The following is a 15,720-nucleotide window of genomic DNA, read 5'->3' on the forward strand; positions in this document are numbered from 1 at the left end:
GGGCTTGGGGGGCCCAGGGAGAGGAGATTTGCCCAGCAGAGTGGGACCTGGACAAACTGCATGTCACTGTCTATGAGATCTCAGAGGACTCTGAGTAAAGGGGTAATAAAGGAGTGGAAAGCCTGCTCTGTCTGATGCTGTTGCGGGGAGATGGCTGGGGAATGGCATGTGGGGCTGTGGGAGAGACAGGGGGCAAGAGGATTGGGGGAGGCAAGGGGGAAGTGGTGGGGGATTGAGATGGAGGATCAATGATGCAGGGATGGGGGAAGAGGGTGGAAGGGGACTGGAGTGGGGAATCACTGAGGGGTGGATGTGGAAGGTGGAGGGAAGAGTGTATGAAGGAATCTAAGCTTTGAGATACTTGGAGAAGAAATTATGTAAACAAGGATAGAGAAAAACTGAGATAGTGGGGTGGGGCATGGAGGAGGCTGAAGTTTATAGATCCAGAGAGAGAGAGAGAGAGAGAGAGAATGAATAAAAGTAGAAATGAATTAGATAGATAGATAGATTGATAGATGGGTGTGTGGATGGATATAGGGACAGCAGGATGGATATGGAGGTGGATGGGTGGATGCTGGGGCTTGTATGTGGATGGATGGATGGGTGGAAAGATGCATATGGGGATTGTTGGGTGGTGAATGGGAATAGGTAGATGAATGAGTGGCTATGGGGATGAGGGTATGTGTAGGTCTTTATGGGGCTAGGTGGATGGATGTGTGTATATGGAGATGGATGGATGGATATGGAAATGGATGAGTGAGTATGTAGAGGATGGGGGTATGGTCAGATGGATGGAAGTATATGAGATAGATAGATGGGTGGGTTTATATGGGATGGGTGGATGGGGAGATGGATATGGGAATGGATGGGTGGGTGTGTATGGGGCTGAGTGGATGTGTGATGGGTTGGGTTACAGAAACCCACTTGGGACCACTACCTGGTGTGCTGAGACTATCTCTGAGCCCGTTTTCCCTGGCAGATTGGGACTTCAATACCCTGTCTTTAGCCAGATGCTAGCCTGCTGCAAACACAGATTCAGGTCTAAACCACGTCCCCTCAAAACTGGAAACTAACTGAAAACAGCTTAGAAAGCATTCTCGTCTCTAGCACCCAGTTCCCAAAGGGATCCAAACTCCAGATAAATCCATTTTACTCTGTTTAAAGCTTATACAGGATAAACTCATAAATTGTTTGCCCTCTAGAACACTAATAGAGAGATATGCACAGCTGTTTGCTCCCCCAGGAATTGATTACTTACTCTGGGTTAATTTATAAGCAAAAAGTGATTTTATTAAATATAAAAGGTAGGATTTAAGTGGTTTTAAATAATAACAGACAGAAAAAAGTAAATTACCAAGCAAAATAAAACAAAAACACGCAAGTCTAAGCCTAATACAGTAAGAAACTGAATACAGATGAAACTTCACCCTCAGAGATATTCCAATAAGCGTCTTTCACAGACTAGACGCCTTTCTAGTCTGGGGACAATCCTTTCCCCTGGTATAGTCCTTGTTCCAGCTCAGGTGGTAGCTAGGGGATTTCTCATGACTGCAGCCCCCTTTGTTCTGTTCCACCCCCTTATATATCTTTGGCATAAGATGGGAATCCTTTGTCTCTCTCTGGGTTCCCACCCCTCCTTCTGAATGGAAAAGCACCAGGTTAAAGGTGGATTCCAGTTCAGGTGATGTGATCACATGTCACTATAAGACTTCATTACCCACTTGCCAGCACACACGTATACAGGAAGACTTACAAGTAAACAGAGCCATTTACAACCAATTGTCCTGGTTAACTGGAGCCATCAAGATTCCAAACCACCATTAATGGCCACACTTTGCATAATTACAATAGGACCTCAGAGTTATATTTTATATTCTTACTTTCAGAAACAAAAATGATACATTCATACAAATAGGATGAACACACTCAGTAGATCATAACCTTTGCAAAGATATGTTACATGGCCAGGGGTGGCTTTAGGTATTTTGCCGCCCCAAGCACGGCAGGCAGGCTGCCTTCGGCGTCTTGTCTGCGGGAAGTCCCCGGTCCTGTGGATTTGGCGGCAGCCTGCGGGACATCTGCCGAAGCCGCGGGAGCAGCAGACTCTCCGCAAGCATGCTGCCGAAAGCAACTTGCCTGCTGCCCTTGCAGCAATCGGCAGAGCGACCCCCATGCCATACCACCCCAGGCACGCGCTTGGCATGCTGGTGCCTGGAGCTGCCCCTGTACATAGCATATCTAGCATAAAACATATTCCAGATATGTCTTATTTACATTCATAATCATATTTCTATAAAGCAGTACGAGGTGCAACATCACAGGATGGATGGGTGTATATGGGATGGATGGATGGACAGATGGATATGGGAATGGACGGGTGGGGGTACATGGCATGGGTGGATGGACAGATGGATATGGGAAAGGATGGGTGGGTGTATATGAGGATGGGGGATGGACAGATGGATATGGGAATGGATGAGTGGGTATATTTGGGGCTGGGTTGATGGATGGGATTATATGCAAATGGATGAGTGAATAGACGGATTGATGGGGGTGTGTGTTGATTTGTGGCTCTGGGGACGGGTGGGTGTATTTGAGGATGGGTGGGTAGATGGAGCGATGCCTAGGGTTTGGTGTTCTGCTCTAAAAGAATTAAGAAGATAAGAATAGCCCCACTGGGTCAGCCCAAAGGTCCATCTAGCCCACTATCCTGTCTTCCAACAGTGGCCAGTGCCGGGTGCTTCAGAGGGAATGAACAGAACAGGAAACCATCAAGTGATCCATCCCCTGTTGCCTATTCCCAGCTTCTGGCAAATAGAGGTTACGGACACCATCCCTGCCCAGCCTAGCTAATAGCCATTGATGGACCCATCCTCCACGAATTTATCTAGCTCTTTTTTGAACCCTGTTATGGTCTTGACCTTCACATCCCCCGGCCCAGTTCCACAGGTTGACTGTGCGTTGTTACACTTGACGCTGGTTCTTGACTTGTTGAACTCTGATCCATGCCCCATTGTGGTTCCCTCCGCGTCCGGACCCCGCCCCAAATCACAGCCACCCTCCAGCGCCACCGCCAGGCGCAGCCTCCCCAACTCCTGCAGCTCCCCCGGGCCTGGACGGACTCAGTGCCTCCGCTGAGCAGCAGAGGGCAGCGCAGGTCTAATTTTAAGTGGGCAATTTGTCAGCCATTCTCCCTCCCCCGCCCGCGCCATCCCCGCCCTCTCCCTGCCGCGGCCAGGCTCGCTGCGCGGGGATGCCTGTGCCACACTAGCACGGACCCCGGCTCGGAAGGTAGGGGACATCGCGCAGCGTGGGTGGGAGGGCCCTCGGGGTGGGGGCAACTGAAATCGGGGGAGAGGAGATGTCCCGTCTGCTCCGCAGCAGGACGCCCCCCCCCCCGGGGGCATGGACGCCGCCCCCCGATCCACGCCCGTCCTCGATGCGCGGGAATTCCTTGGGGGTAGGGGTCACTGCAGCATTTCCTGGTCCACATGGCGGAAAGGACTCCAACCCCTACTCCGGGAACGGGAGGGGAGTGGGGTCTAATCGGTTAGGCTGGGAGCCAGGACTCCTGGGTTCTAGTCCCCACATCCGATCCTCCTCCTCTCCCCCAGCTCATAGCGCCCCCTTGGGCCAATGAACCCATTGATGGCTGCAGCTGTCCATGGGATTTTCCATGCACACGAATCATTGTGGAAGGGCAGCAGGACACCCCCTCTCCTCACCCCTTTGTGCATCTCTGGGGCAGAGAGAGCTCCCCCCCAGTCCCCTTTCTGCACGCACATCGTCCCCTAATAATATGCTCTTCTCTGCCCCACAAAGGAATCTAGTGGGTAGAGCAGGGGGCGCACAGGCTCATTGCTCATAGTGAGCGATCCCAGCCTCCTTCACCCCCTCCCAGCTGTTGCCCTATGGCTACAGGCCAGCAGGCTCCCCTCCCCCTGTGCCCACAACCCTGGCCTGGGATTCAGTTTGTTCATCTCATTCCCAACCCTCTTCTGAAAAGCCCCAAGCGGGGACTCTTTGCCAGGGAGAGTGCTGGGCCTGGAGCCAGGCTGGAAAACCCTGTTGAGAGGCAGGGCGTGGTGGTGGTGTTTAACCCACTTTTCCCTGACTTCCCCCACTCTCCAGCCAGGGGCGGCTCTAGCTTTTTTGCCACCCCAAGCACAGCAGTCAGGCTGCCTTCAGAGGCTTGTCTGCAGGAGGTCCGCCAGTCCCATGGCTTCGGCATACCTGCCACCAAATTGCTGCTGAATCCGCAGGACCGGTGGACCTCCCGCAGGCACGCCACCAAAGGCTGCCTGACTGCCGCCCTTGCAGGGACTGGCAGGGCACCACCCATGGCTTGCCACCCCAGGCATGCACTTGGAGCGCTGGAGCCTGGAGCCGCTGTCTCCAGCATGGAGACCCAGCTACCCGTCCCCGTTCTTGGACTCAGGACAGTGTTGGTCCCTGTGGTCCATTCCCCAGGGATCTGTGCGAATCTAGTTTTCAATTAACAAAGAGCTAAGGATCGAAGGCCTTTCCCCAGGTAGAATGTCCCAGTAGATCCCAGTGTGCCACAGCAGATCTCGTTATATCACACCCCAAAGACACCCCTGCCAGTCTGACCTCTGGGGAAATTCCTTCCCAACCCCTAATCTGGCCATCAGTTACACCCTGAGCATGGGAGCAAGACCTGCCAGCCAAGCAGCTAAGACAGAGGAATCTCTGGACCATCTCAGACCAACTGTCCACCCTGTATAGTGTCCCCTCTCCATCTGTGGCTGATCTCTGATGCTCCAGAGGAAGGTGACCCCCTCTGCCCTGAATCCCTCTGTTCGGTTGTGAATTGTGGGGAGAAAATTCCTTCCTGACCCCAGCAGGTAACCGGCTGAAGCCCTGAAGATAAGATTGCAGTACATCTCATCGGATCTCACTAGATCATAGAAGACCACAATGAGATTACAGCAGATAAAAACAGATCCCACAGATCTTGGTAAACCCCAGAGCAGAACACAACCCATCTCAGCTGATCTGTGGGGACATTTCAGCAGGTCACAGTATATGACAGTAATTCTCAATAGATACCAGCAAATCACAATACATAACAACACATCTCAACAGGTGTCAGTGAACTCACAACACATTAAGTAGATCACAGTCTCATTGGCTCTCAGCAGTTCACAAAGTCCACACCCCACCGTAGTACTTGACAGCAGATCTGAATGGATCACAGGAAAGCTCAGTGGCTCTCAGCCAATCAAAATTGTTTCCCACAGGTCCTAACAGAACAAAAGAGTAGATGACAATCCCTATATAGCTGACCAGACCACAGCAGATCACAGTACAGCCTGAGAGACCAGGCTAGATCCTGGAGTAAATCACACACTGGTTGAATGTTGACTGACATAGATCACAATTGATTGTGACAGATCAGATGTACTAGATTATGGATCACAGTTGTAGTGGATCACAAGCAATCACACTAGATCATAGGGAATCAAAAGTGACCACTTGCAGTTAGGAGTCAGGATTCCTGGGTTCTTTCCCCAGCTCTGGGGGGAGAGTGGAGTCTAGTGGGTTAAAGTAGAGGGGAGGATAGGAGCAGGAGTCCTGAGTTCTGGATCATGGAGACAGACCCCCTGACTCTGCTCTGTGCCTCAGTTTCTCTCCTGGCCAAATGGGGAAACATAGCTTGGTCTGTAACGCTGCATCTCCTGGAGAAGGGGGATCCTGGCATCCCCAAGATTAGGGTGACCAGATAGCAGAAGTGAAAAATTGGGATGGGGTTGATAGGGCCCTGTGGAGGGCAAAGGGGGGGCGGTAATAGACAAAAACCCCTAATACTGGGACAGTTCTGATAATATCAGGACATCTGTTCACCCTATCCAAGATGGGCTGGGCCTCTGGGGGTGCAGAGCTGGTTAGGAAAATTCCCTCACAGCTCTTTTCTGTTCTCTCTCTTCCCCTTTCAGGCTCGTTGTGAAATCACTTTTCTCCTGGCCCTGGGGTTCATGCCAGGCAGAGATCACAGGCCTGGAGCTGGGCTGGCTGGGGGAGTGTAGGGGGAAGGTGCTCCTAAGGGCTGCCACCAAGCATCCCCCTTCGCCCCCAGCATATCAGATTAACCCTTCCCTCTCTGTGCTATTTTCCCTGCAAGGCAGACCCCACCCTTTTCCAGCAATGCAGCGCCCCAACCCGCTCTCTGTCAGGCTCCCCAGGGCAAGGAGATGCCACCTGTAGTCAGTCTGAGCTGAGCCCTAAATTGGAGTGCCCTGGGGAGAGAATCTAGGAACGGGATCAGCCATGGAGGGGCTTAATGGCCTCAAGGCCTGTCCAAAAGGCATCTCCCAGGCTCTGGCTCAGGGAGGGCAGGGCTGCCCTGCTCCCTGTCTGACAAAGGAGGGTGCCCTGGAGGATCCCGAGTGGCAAGGGGAGCTGGTCCAGGGCCCAGGGTTCCCCATCAATGTGGGTGGAGAAGGGCTGGCCCTGGATGGAGCAAAGGCATCTCCTGAGGATGGCTTTCCAAAGGGAGTCCAGGCCCCGTTTCCTCCTGGGACCAAGGGGAATGAAGGTTCCCTAGAAGCCCCCAAGCTCCAGCATCTTGCCATGAGTGGGCTTAGTGGTGGCCACGGCCGCTCTGTCTCCAGCTCCTCCACCTGCTCCTCCTTCGAGTCCTCGCAGGAGTCTGATGAGGTCTTCAGTGAGGAAGAGGAGAAGGGGAAGCCTAGGCGGAGGAAGATGCTGAGGAAGGTGAGACAAAGGGCATGGGGGGTGAAGCTAAATGCTGCCTTTGGTGTGTGATGGTCTGACCAGGGAACTGGGCTGGTATAGTACAGGACTACAGATTGGGATTGAGGGGCACTGACAGAACTGGTGGAGGAGCCCAGGGCTGGGATAGCAGGGGGCTGCTGGTCAGGACTGAGGGGTACCAGCTTTTGGCACACCCTTAGGTGACTCTCAGACTCCCTCCCCCCCAGCACCTCAGGCCTGGTTGGAGCTGTAGAGGCGGGTGGGAAGAGCGGCCCCTTTCCGTTCCCCCGCATCTCTGCTGCCTCCCACGCCTTCCTGCCCACGGCCATGAGGTTGGCCCTGCTGCAGGCGTGGGCGGGAGGAGGTCCCTGGGTGCATTAGCTTCACCCTGCCCGTGCAGTGACACTCCCCTACACACACGTACACACACAGCCATTGCCCTGGGGATAGGCCTATGCAGGTTACTGCAGAGATGTTGTGTGGTGCTGTGTTGTGCATGCTGCACAGAGGAGTTATTGCACAGAGGCTGTGTTGGGTAGGGGTTGCGTGGTGTTGTGATTGCACTGCACAGAGGGGTTGTATTGTGTTGGGGTTGTGTTGTGCATGCTGTACAGAGGGGCTTGTTGGATAGGGGTTGTGCTGTGCATGCAGGTTGTATTGTGTTGCAGGAGAGGGGCGTGGGGCAGGCCTTCATTGTGTTATGTGGGGGTTGCCTGTCTCTCCCTGCTCAGTCTCTCAGTATCTGCAGGAGGATTCCCCTCTGGGCTGTGACATCACTTCCCCTCCCTGTATGTGGTTTCCTCAGCCCTGGCTGAGAAAATGGCCCCCCCTCCCATGAGTCAATAGAGCAGGAAACTGTTTGGGGGAGGGCTGGCTGGCTTAGCAGCTGGAAATAGGGCATCCCCCTGGTAGCTGGATCAGTGCCTGGGTCCTGCTTCCTGGTGCCATGGAGGCGGAGGCCAAGCAGTGATTAATGGGGGTGGGGGGGGGAGTGCTGGCTGCCCTTAAAGGCCTCCGGGGTCCCCTGTAGCCAGCACCAGGGCCAAGGGCTTTGTTCTCTGCCCCTCCCCCTGGATTCATGCCAGTCCATGTCTTTGTGCATCACTGGTGCCAGCTGCCTGCTGGGGGGAGGGGCAGGGAACCTCCCTCTCCAGCCCTCTACTCCCTTCTCGGGCTGAGCAGGCACCTGGAAAGTCAATACCCTCCTTGCATCTGCTACCACAACACCCCATTGCCCTTCCCCTGCAGCGTGGGGCATGGGTCACTTGCTGGTGGATTCTCTGCTTGAGGTCTTCAAACCACAATTTGAAGACTTCAATAACTTGGACATAGGTTAGCGGTTTTTATAGAAGTGGATGGGTAGGGTTCTGTGGCCTGCTTTGTGCAGGAGGTCAGACTAGATGATCATATTGGTCCCTTCTGACCTATGAGTCTATGAGTCTCTAGGCAGGGGTAGGGAAGGGATACGAGGGCGCATCCTGGCTCCAACCTTTCTCTTGGCATGTCAGGGAAGGAAGTGGGGGGTGGGTGTAGGGGGGGATCCACGTCCCCTCCCTGCACCCTTCCCCCACCAGCACCCAGCTCAGCCCCACCCACTCTGGACACTCAGATTTGGACAGATGAATTCCCCAGGGACCTGCTGGGGGAGGACAAGATTGGAAAGTCCCCCATCTCTCTCCTCCTGCCCCCCCCCCGCTGGGATTCCCTGTGCTCCCCATGTCTCATGCCTCCCACCTCCCCTGCCCCCAGGAACCTTCCCTGCTCCCAGCCTGTCCTGTGCTCCCCAGGACACCTGCCTCTGCTGCTTCCAGAATCTACCCCCCCCCCCACTCCTTCCCAGCTTCCCCCACACCCTGAAGGGTTAATATGACTCCTGACAGAACCAGGGGCTGGTTGGAGCGGACTGTTGTGGAAAAAGTGAGCTCTTTTGGGTGGGTGCCAGGCCTTGGGTTTCCTCTGCAGCCTGCAAACCGGTTGGGAGCGGGTGCTGCTTGGAGCAGGCCCAGCGCCCTGCCTGGAGGGCACAGGGCACTCACAGGATTGCATAAGTGTGCCTAGTGCAAGCTCTCCCTGGAGGGCACTGCAGCCAAGCTTCAAGGCTGGGATCAGTGCATGGCACTTGCAAAGTGTGTGTGAGAGAGATCAGCAATGGATTGCACCTGGTTCTGTGCCTCTGCAAAGTGTGTGTGTGTATCAATGCATTGCCCCTGGCTTTGTGTCTCTGCAAAGCATATATTCATATGCAGCATTGCTCTATACCTAGCTCAGAGGCTTTCTAGGGGTTCGTTTGCATCCAGCATGCGTGTTTGCATCACTGCAGGGGGCCTTGGCTCCAGGGCTCTGTAGTGTGTGTACAGGATGCCCGTGTGAGCAACAGGGCATGATGCCCAGATCAGCCCTCCTGCAGTTTGTGTGTGTGTAGCAGTGCATCACACCAGGCTGTGCAATGCGTGAACACACCAGACCCACTCTGCCTGCAGCGTGTGTAGTTGGGTGCATACGTGCGAGGCAGCTGGGAGCTCCCTTCCTGCGGGCCTAGGCCCACCAAGGTTGCTGAGCTGAGATTGGAGTCGCTCAAGCATGTTTGTGAACACACACACATCCAGGAAACAGCCCCTCCACCTCCTTGGCAGAGCTGCACCTTCCCCTTTGAAACCCAGCCAGCCCTTCACCCTAGCTCCCCATAGCACTACGGGGGACTGCCCAGCCCTCTGTGGGAGACGGGAGCACACCTGCTCCCCGAAGCGTGCACCATCCCTCATGCAAGCACTAGCCTCTCCCTGACCCCCAGGCGCATTTTAGTAAGGCGGCTGCAGCCAGCTCCGGTGGCAGGAAGGACGGTTGAGCCCCAGCACCGGAGTGACTCAGCGCCAGGCAGCTCACACAACAATGAGCTGGGGACACCGCAAGCTGGAGATGCAGACGCCTCTCGTATGGCGCGCAAGGGCTGTTTATACAGAGCTCCCTCGCCCACTGCCGAGATGCAGCCACCTCTGAGGTGAGGCGCAGGGACTTAGGGCTGATCTACGCTGGCAATTTACAGCGCTGCAACTTCATTGCACAGGGGTGTGAAAAAACACCACCCTGACCGCAGCGAGTTTCAGCGCTGTAAAGCGCCAGTGTAGACAGTGCACCAGTGGTGGTTTTTTAAGAGCACTGGGAGAGCTGTCTCCCAGCGCTGTGCTGCGACCACACAAGCCACATTAAAGCACTGCTGCTGTAGGTTAGCTCTTACAGTGATCCTTCCCCTGGCGCTGAGCTGTAGCCATCTCTGGGATGGGGCAGAGGGGCTGTTTAAATAGAAATCTTTCACCCAGTGCTGAGATGTAGCTACCTCTGGGGTGTGGCTCAGGGGCTGCTTATGTGTTAGGAGGCTAGGATGAGAGTCTCGCTTTCAGAGGGGAGGGGAAATAGACTGGGGAACGATCCCTTGCCATGCTGACAATTGCCTTCTTTCCCTTTAGACCAAGTCATGGAAGACATTTTTCACCATGGTGCACTGGTCCCTGCGGCGTCATAGCTCCTGGGTGCAGCTGGCAGGGCATGAAGGTGAGAAGGGGTTTTGGGGGGCACTCCAGGCCAGGTTCCTACTGCAGAATGAGAATTGCTGGGTTCTCAGCCCATTTTATGGTGGCTTGGATGTCCAGGTGCCTGGGGACAGTGGTGGCCTGGGGGATTCCTTGCCACTGTCTCTCAGTGTGGCAGCATCATTGACCAGGGGAATTCCCTGCCCAGGTATTGCCCCCCACCCATTTGTTCCCAACTAGCCCCAGGATGCCAGGGTTCCTGCCTGGCCCTCATTACCCCTACTCCTTTCCTTAGGTAACTTCAAGCCTAGTGAGGGGGGCCAGATCCTGAAGAAGTTTAGCACCGTGGAGAACACCTGCCTGGAGGCGCTGATGGATGACGCACTGCGGCCCTACGTGCCTGCCTACCACGGTGTGGTGGTGAAGGACGGTGAGCACTACATCCAGATGGACGATCTGCTGCGTGGCCTCGACGCACCCAGCATCATGGACTGCAAGATGGGGGTGAGGTCAGTGCAGTGGATGGGGGACATACGCCTGTGGAACCCCCTGCCACTGGAGAGTGGAACCGATGCCCCCTAGAGGAAAACGGGCCTCTGTGCCACTCCCCACCTGAGCCAGCTGGAACTCCACTCTGGAGCCACATCAGAAGCGGTTCCCCCTGGAGGCAAAAGGCCCCATATCCCTTTCCTGCCCCACTGCCGTGGGACCAAATTGAAGCTGGAACCCCCTAGAAGCAAAAGGCCCCCACGTCCCATTCCCCACCCCTCTGCCTTTGCCCATAGGACGTACCTGGAGGAAGAGCTGACCAAGGCCCTGCTGAAGCCAACCCCCCGCAAGGATATGTACCAGAAGATGGTGAAGGTGGATCCAAGCGCTGCTACGGCCGAGGAGCACAGCCAGAGGGCGGTCACCAAGCCCCGCTACATGCAATGGCGCGAGCACATCAGCTCCACTGCCTCACTGGGCTTCCGCATTGAGGGCGTGACAGTGAGTGAAAGGGAAATAGGGGATCCCAGCCATACAGGGGCTTTGCTCCACGCTGCAGCTCCCTGTATAAACAGCCCCACCCCAGAGGAAGCTGCATCTCAGCACTTGGCAAGAGATCCATGCATCAATAGCCCCTGTGCCCCACCTCAGAGGTCGCTGCATCTCAGCACCAGGCGAGGGGGCCCTACATAAACAGCCCCTGTGCCCCACCCTAGAGGTGGCTGGATCTCCACACCAGGCGAAGGGGCCCTGTATCAACTCGCAAGGCAGTTGCATATTCTCACTGGATGGCTGCTGTACGGGGAAGTCTCCCCGGGGCTGCCTGTCTGCCTGAACCCTGCCGTGTGTCTCACAGATAGAGGGGGGAGCTGTGCAGAAGGATTTCAAACAGACCCGGACCCAGGAGCAGATCATCGACACCTTCCTGATTTTCACCAAGAGACAGGGGAGCATCTTGGTAAGGGAGGGGCACCAGGTCCCATGGGGTCACTGCCTGGACCCCTGCCACCCACTGCATGGCACTGCGGGAGCGGGTAGGCCAGGGAGGGGCAGTGGGTGATACAAGGCTGGTTGGTGGTATTTGGAGAGCAATCGGGGAATTTCAGCTGAGTTGTGGGGCTAGCTCCAGAGGGCTGGGGCTAAAGCACGGGGCCATGGGGCACTGTGGTCATGCTATACTGGACTTGCCCTCAGGTGGGGAGAGGCAGCTTGGTTATCTGCCCTGCTCCATGCCCCTCTGCCCCACAGAGCAGAGACATCCCCCTTCTCTTGGGTACCCTTTGACTGCTTCCCCCACCTTTACCTTACAGAGAGCCTACCAGAGCCGCCTGGAGAGCATGCGGAGCGCACTGCTCGAATCAGCCTTCTTCCGCACCCACGAGGTGAGTCTAGGGGAACCCAGGCATCCAAGACTTCCCCCTCCCCCAGCACAGTCTGAGAGGGCCCACAGCACCAGGTGCAGGGCGAAGGAACAGGTTCGGCAGAGAGGGAGGAGGGAAAAGCAGCCCCCCGGTAGAGCAGAGGGGTGTGAGGCAAAACCCACCCCCCTAATAAGGTGACAACCCCCCACAAGCCATGAGCCTGCACCTCCAAGAGGGGAAAGGGATCCCCCATGTCAGCCAGCGCCCTGGCCCTGGGGCTGGATTGAAGCTGATGCTCCCTAGGAGGGGAAATGCCCTGTTTCCCATTCCTCACCTCCCTGGGGTTGTAGCATAGGTGGTGCCCCTTAGCTATAAATGCCCCTGATCTCTCCCCACAGGTCATTGGGAGCTCACTGCTCTTCGTCCATGACCGCCAGGGCCGGGCCAATGTGTGGATGATCGACTTCGGCAAGACACTGCTGGCACCACCCCAGCTGGCCTTGCGCCATGATGTGGCATGGACCCGTGGCAGCCACGAGGACGGTTACCTGATCGGCCTGCACCACCTCACCCAAACCCTGCAGGCTGCGCAGCGTACTCTGGGGCCAGAGGAGATGCCAGCCCCCAGCGCACCCTGAGGACTGGGCGGCCACCTCCTCTGTGGAAGCCCCAGAACTGCTCTCACCCTGAGCCTTACGTTGTGGGGCCCTGTGAGACCTCATCTGAATGTGACTCACCCGCCTCCTCTCCAGGGCCGTTGTGGGGGAGCTGTGTGGGGCTCCCCAGGACCCCAGTGCATCTTTGCTGGCATTGATGGTGCCTCCCCCGGTGGGGCAGGGCTCAGTGGGTCTTTCCTCCACAGGACACCCCAGGAAACGCCACCACACTCAGAGTGCAGCGTATCCGTCAGCGCAGCCTCTGAAATCTGGGACCCGGCTCTCAGGCAGAAGGGCCAAGGGTTCCACAGCCTGGACTCATGCTACTAACTCCTAACAGTCAGCACCAGGAGGGGATGGGCGGTGGGGTCAGGGCCCAGACTGGCCCTGCTTCTACCAATAGCCACAGCCTGGGGTCGCCTTTAGTAGCAATTGCCAACAAGCACCAGGCAGTGTTGGCCGTGGATCTGGTTACCCAAATTGGGAGAGGGGGAGGGAGTCTAAAACCCCCTTGGGCACCTGAAATGGGAAGGAGATTTTCCGCTGTGAAGTCAAGATGACAGCACCCCACTGCCCCAGGCAGCCCTGAGGCTACGCCGCCCTGGGCAGCCTTTACTAACCTCCTCTGCTGAAGCTTGAATTGGATACAAAAAAACATGTTATGCAGTGTGCAGATAAACAGATAAACAGCTGTGTGCAGATAAACAGTGTGCCCCACCCCAGAGGTGGCTACCTCTCAGCACCAGGCAAGGGGTCCCTGTACAGACAGCCTGTATGCCCCACCATAGGTGGCTGCTCCTCATGCTGGGAGGGGGAGAGGAGAGGTGGACAAACAAAAAGGGGTGGGGTGGAGGTGGAATTTGACCAAGAAAAACTGGAACAATTAAAGCCTTGGCCAGTTAGCTTGGAGGATCCGGTGCTGCTCCAGTTTCAGGGGATCAGAAGTTAGGGCAGGGTTTAAATTTAAGCCCCAGCAAGTTCTGTGATTCTAGAACGGGGGAGGGTTGCTAGTTTTCCTCATGTTGCTTCTTCAGCCACAACTGGAGGTGTCACCCCCCCCATGGAGGAAAATTAATGAGGTGTCAGTCCCGCCAAGCAGGTACCAATCACCTTACCCCAGGGGCTAGAGTTGCCCCCCCTACAGAAAGTGCCAGGAGCCCTTAGGAACAGGACTGACACTTCCCCACACCTGAGGTGCTGTGATGCAGGCTCATAATGACCAGGGAGGAGATGGTGGCACCGGGGGAGGTGGCCCCATCTGTGGAGGTTACAACCCTCAAGCCCAGCTCACTGCATCATCCCCTTAATAAAACCTTAGTGTATCTTAACCCAGCAGCAGTCTTTCAGCCCCTGCTTTCCCGTCTGCGTAGAGGCACCTGAGGCCCCTGGCTGAGGGGGAACAGTGGGGGGACATTTAATGAACAGATAAATCTGAGCCTAACTGTTCTGGGGAAGGGGTGTGTGCGAATGCTTGTGCAAGGAGAAGGGGTAAGGTCCAGGGGTTAGCACCCAAGGGGGTTGGGAGTCAGGACTCCTGGGTTCTAATGTTGGCAACAGCTGTGGGCACAGAGTAGGGGGATACACAATCACTTTCCCTACCCTCTCGTTTGCACAGGGATGCGTGTGTGTGTGTGCGCGTGTGCACACACAACACACACACACACACACTCTCCCCCTCCCCACTCCCTCGTCAGCCACCCAGCTCCCCAAAGCAGCCACATATCTCAATCTTATCTCAGTCCCATGTGCTGTCCCTCAGCCACCCAGCTCCCCCCCTCTTGCAAGTGTCTATCACCCCTAACCCCCCAGGACACATCTCCATGTCTCTCTCACACCCACAGACACTGAAGGGGTGCACCTGTTTACATGCACTAGCCCATCACATGCAGGGGGTGGATGCTGGGAGGCCCCTAGCACAGTACAGCAGGAGGGTCAGTGTGGGAGGATGGGGGTTGGGCCCCTTTGTGGCACAGTGTGTGAGGATTCCCCTGAAGTGCTGCTGTGTGTGTGCATGTGGGGTTCCCTGCAGGCATGTTGTGGTCAGGGCCCGCTAACATTCCAGAGGGTTCCCCACCCTGTCACCATGGATACCAAGGCACAAACATCCAGGCCCAGGGCTGTGCCAGCAACTCCCCCAGGGCAGCTGGGAAGGGGATTGGGGGGTGGGGAAAGCAGCCAAGGGCTCCCTCCCTGCAGGTGCTGGGGAGCCAGGACTCCTGCACCTCTATGCCTGCTGGGGGCAAGGGTCTAGTGGTTAGAGCAGCAGAGCCAGGATTCCTGGCTTCTAGCCCCACCTCTGCTTCCTTAACCAAGTGCTGTCCTCTCCCCTCTCTGCCCTGGGGCTGGTGGGGGCCTGCTCTCGGTGCTGGTGGGTCTCATGCCTGCCCCTATTGAAGACAATGCCCCAGAGCTGGCTCCCCGCCCCCCTCCACTGTTAGAGCTGCATGGGGGAGGGTGGCAATCACAGGCTGTGTTGCCATGGAGACTTGATGCCAAGGTTACAGGTTGGGGAGAGAAAAAAACCAGGGAAACCAGCTCATTCCAGAGCTGTGCACACAGGCACCTGTGGCCATCAGCCTGCCCCTGCACGGCTGGCACAGGCCAGGGAGACACAGCTCCCCCTGGGCATAGTGTGGGCATGCTCCACCTGCCGTGCCCCCTCCACCATATCTACCTAAACCATCGAAGCTCCCACTGCTAAAAACTTCTTGCTCGCTTCAGGCTCAAGCCTGCTTTTCCCAGCCCAGGGGCTCTTTTCCTTGGGCTGCCTCCTGGCTTAGAGGTCTCTGCCTGGAAAGGGAAGTCGCTTCCACTGAGACAAAGACCACAAGGATTTCTGGGACCAGAAAGGACCCTACTGGGCATGTTGTCTGAGCTCCTGGTTAACACCAACTAGAGACCCTATCCACCCTCCCCCCACTCCCTGGAGTATCTGGGCCCCTCACCATCTTT

At 56.1% G+C, this 15,720-nt stretch overlaps 1 protein-coding gene across 1 annotated transcript; it reads left to right on the forward strand.

Moving 5' to 3' along the window:
• Positions 1-3,193: 3,193 nt before the first annotated feature.
• LOC116835178 (inositol-trisphosphate 3-kinase B-like) lies at positions 3,194-14,100 on the forward strand. The gene is made up of 8 exons (XM_032797769.2): positions 3,194-3,291; positions 5,958-6,735; positions 10,200-10,284; positions 10,558-10,771; positions 11,048-11,252; positions 11,608-11,709; positions 12,062-12,133; positions 12,511-14,100. Exons 2-8 carry the CDS (start codon positions 6,289-6,291, stop codon positions 12,748-12,750), a joined length of 1,365 nt encoding a protein of 454 aa, XP_032653660.1. The 5' UTR covers positions 3,194-3,291; positions 5,958-6,288; the 3' UTR covers positions 12,751-14,100.
• The last annotated feature ends 1,620 nt before the right edge of the window (positions 14,101-15,720 follow it).

Source organism: Chelonoidis abingdonii, chromosome 17, assembly GCF_003597395.2.
Source record: "Chelonoidis abingdonii isolate Lonesome George chromosome 17, CheloAbing_2.0, whole genome shotgun sequence".
NCBI classification, from domain to species: domain Eukaryota; kingdom Metazoa; phylum Chordata; order Testudines; family Testudinidae; genus Chelonoidis; species Chelonoidis abingdonii.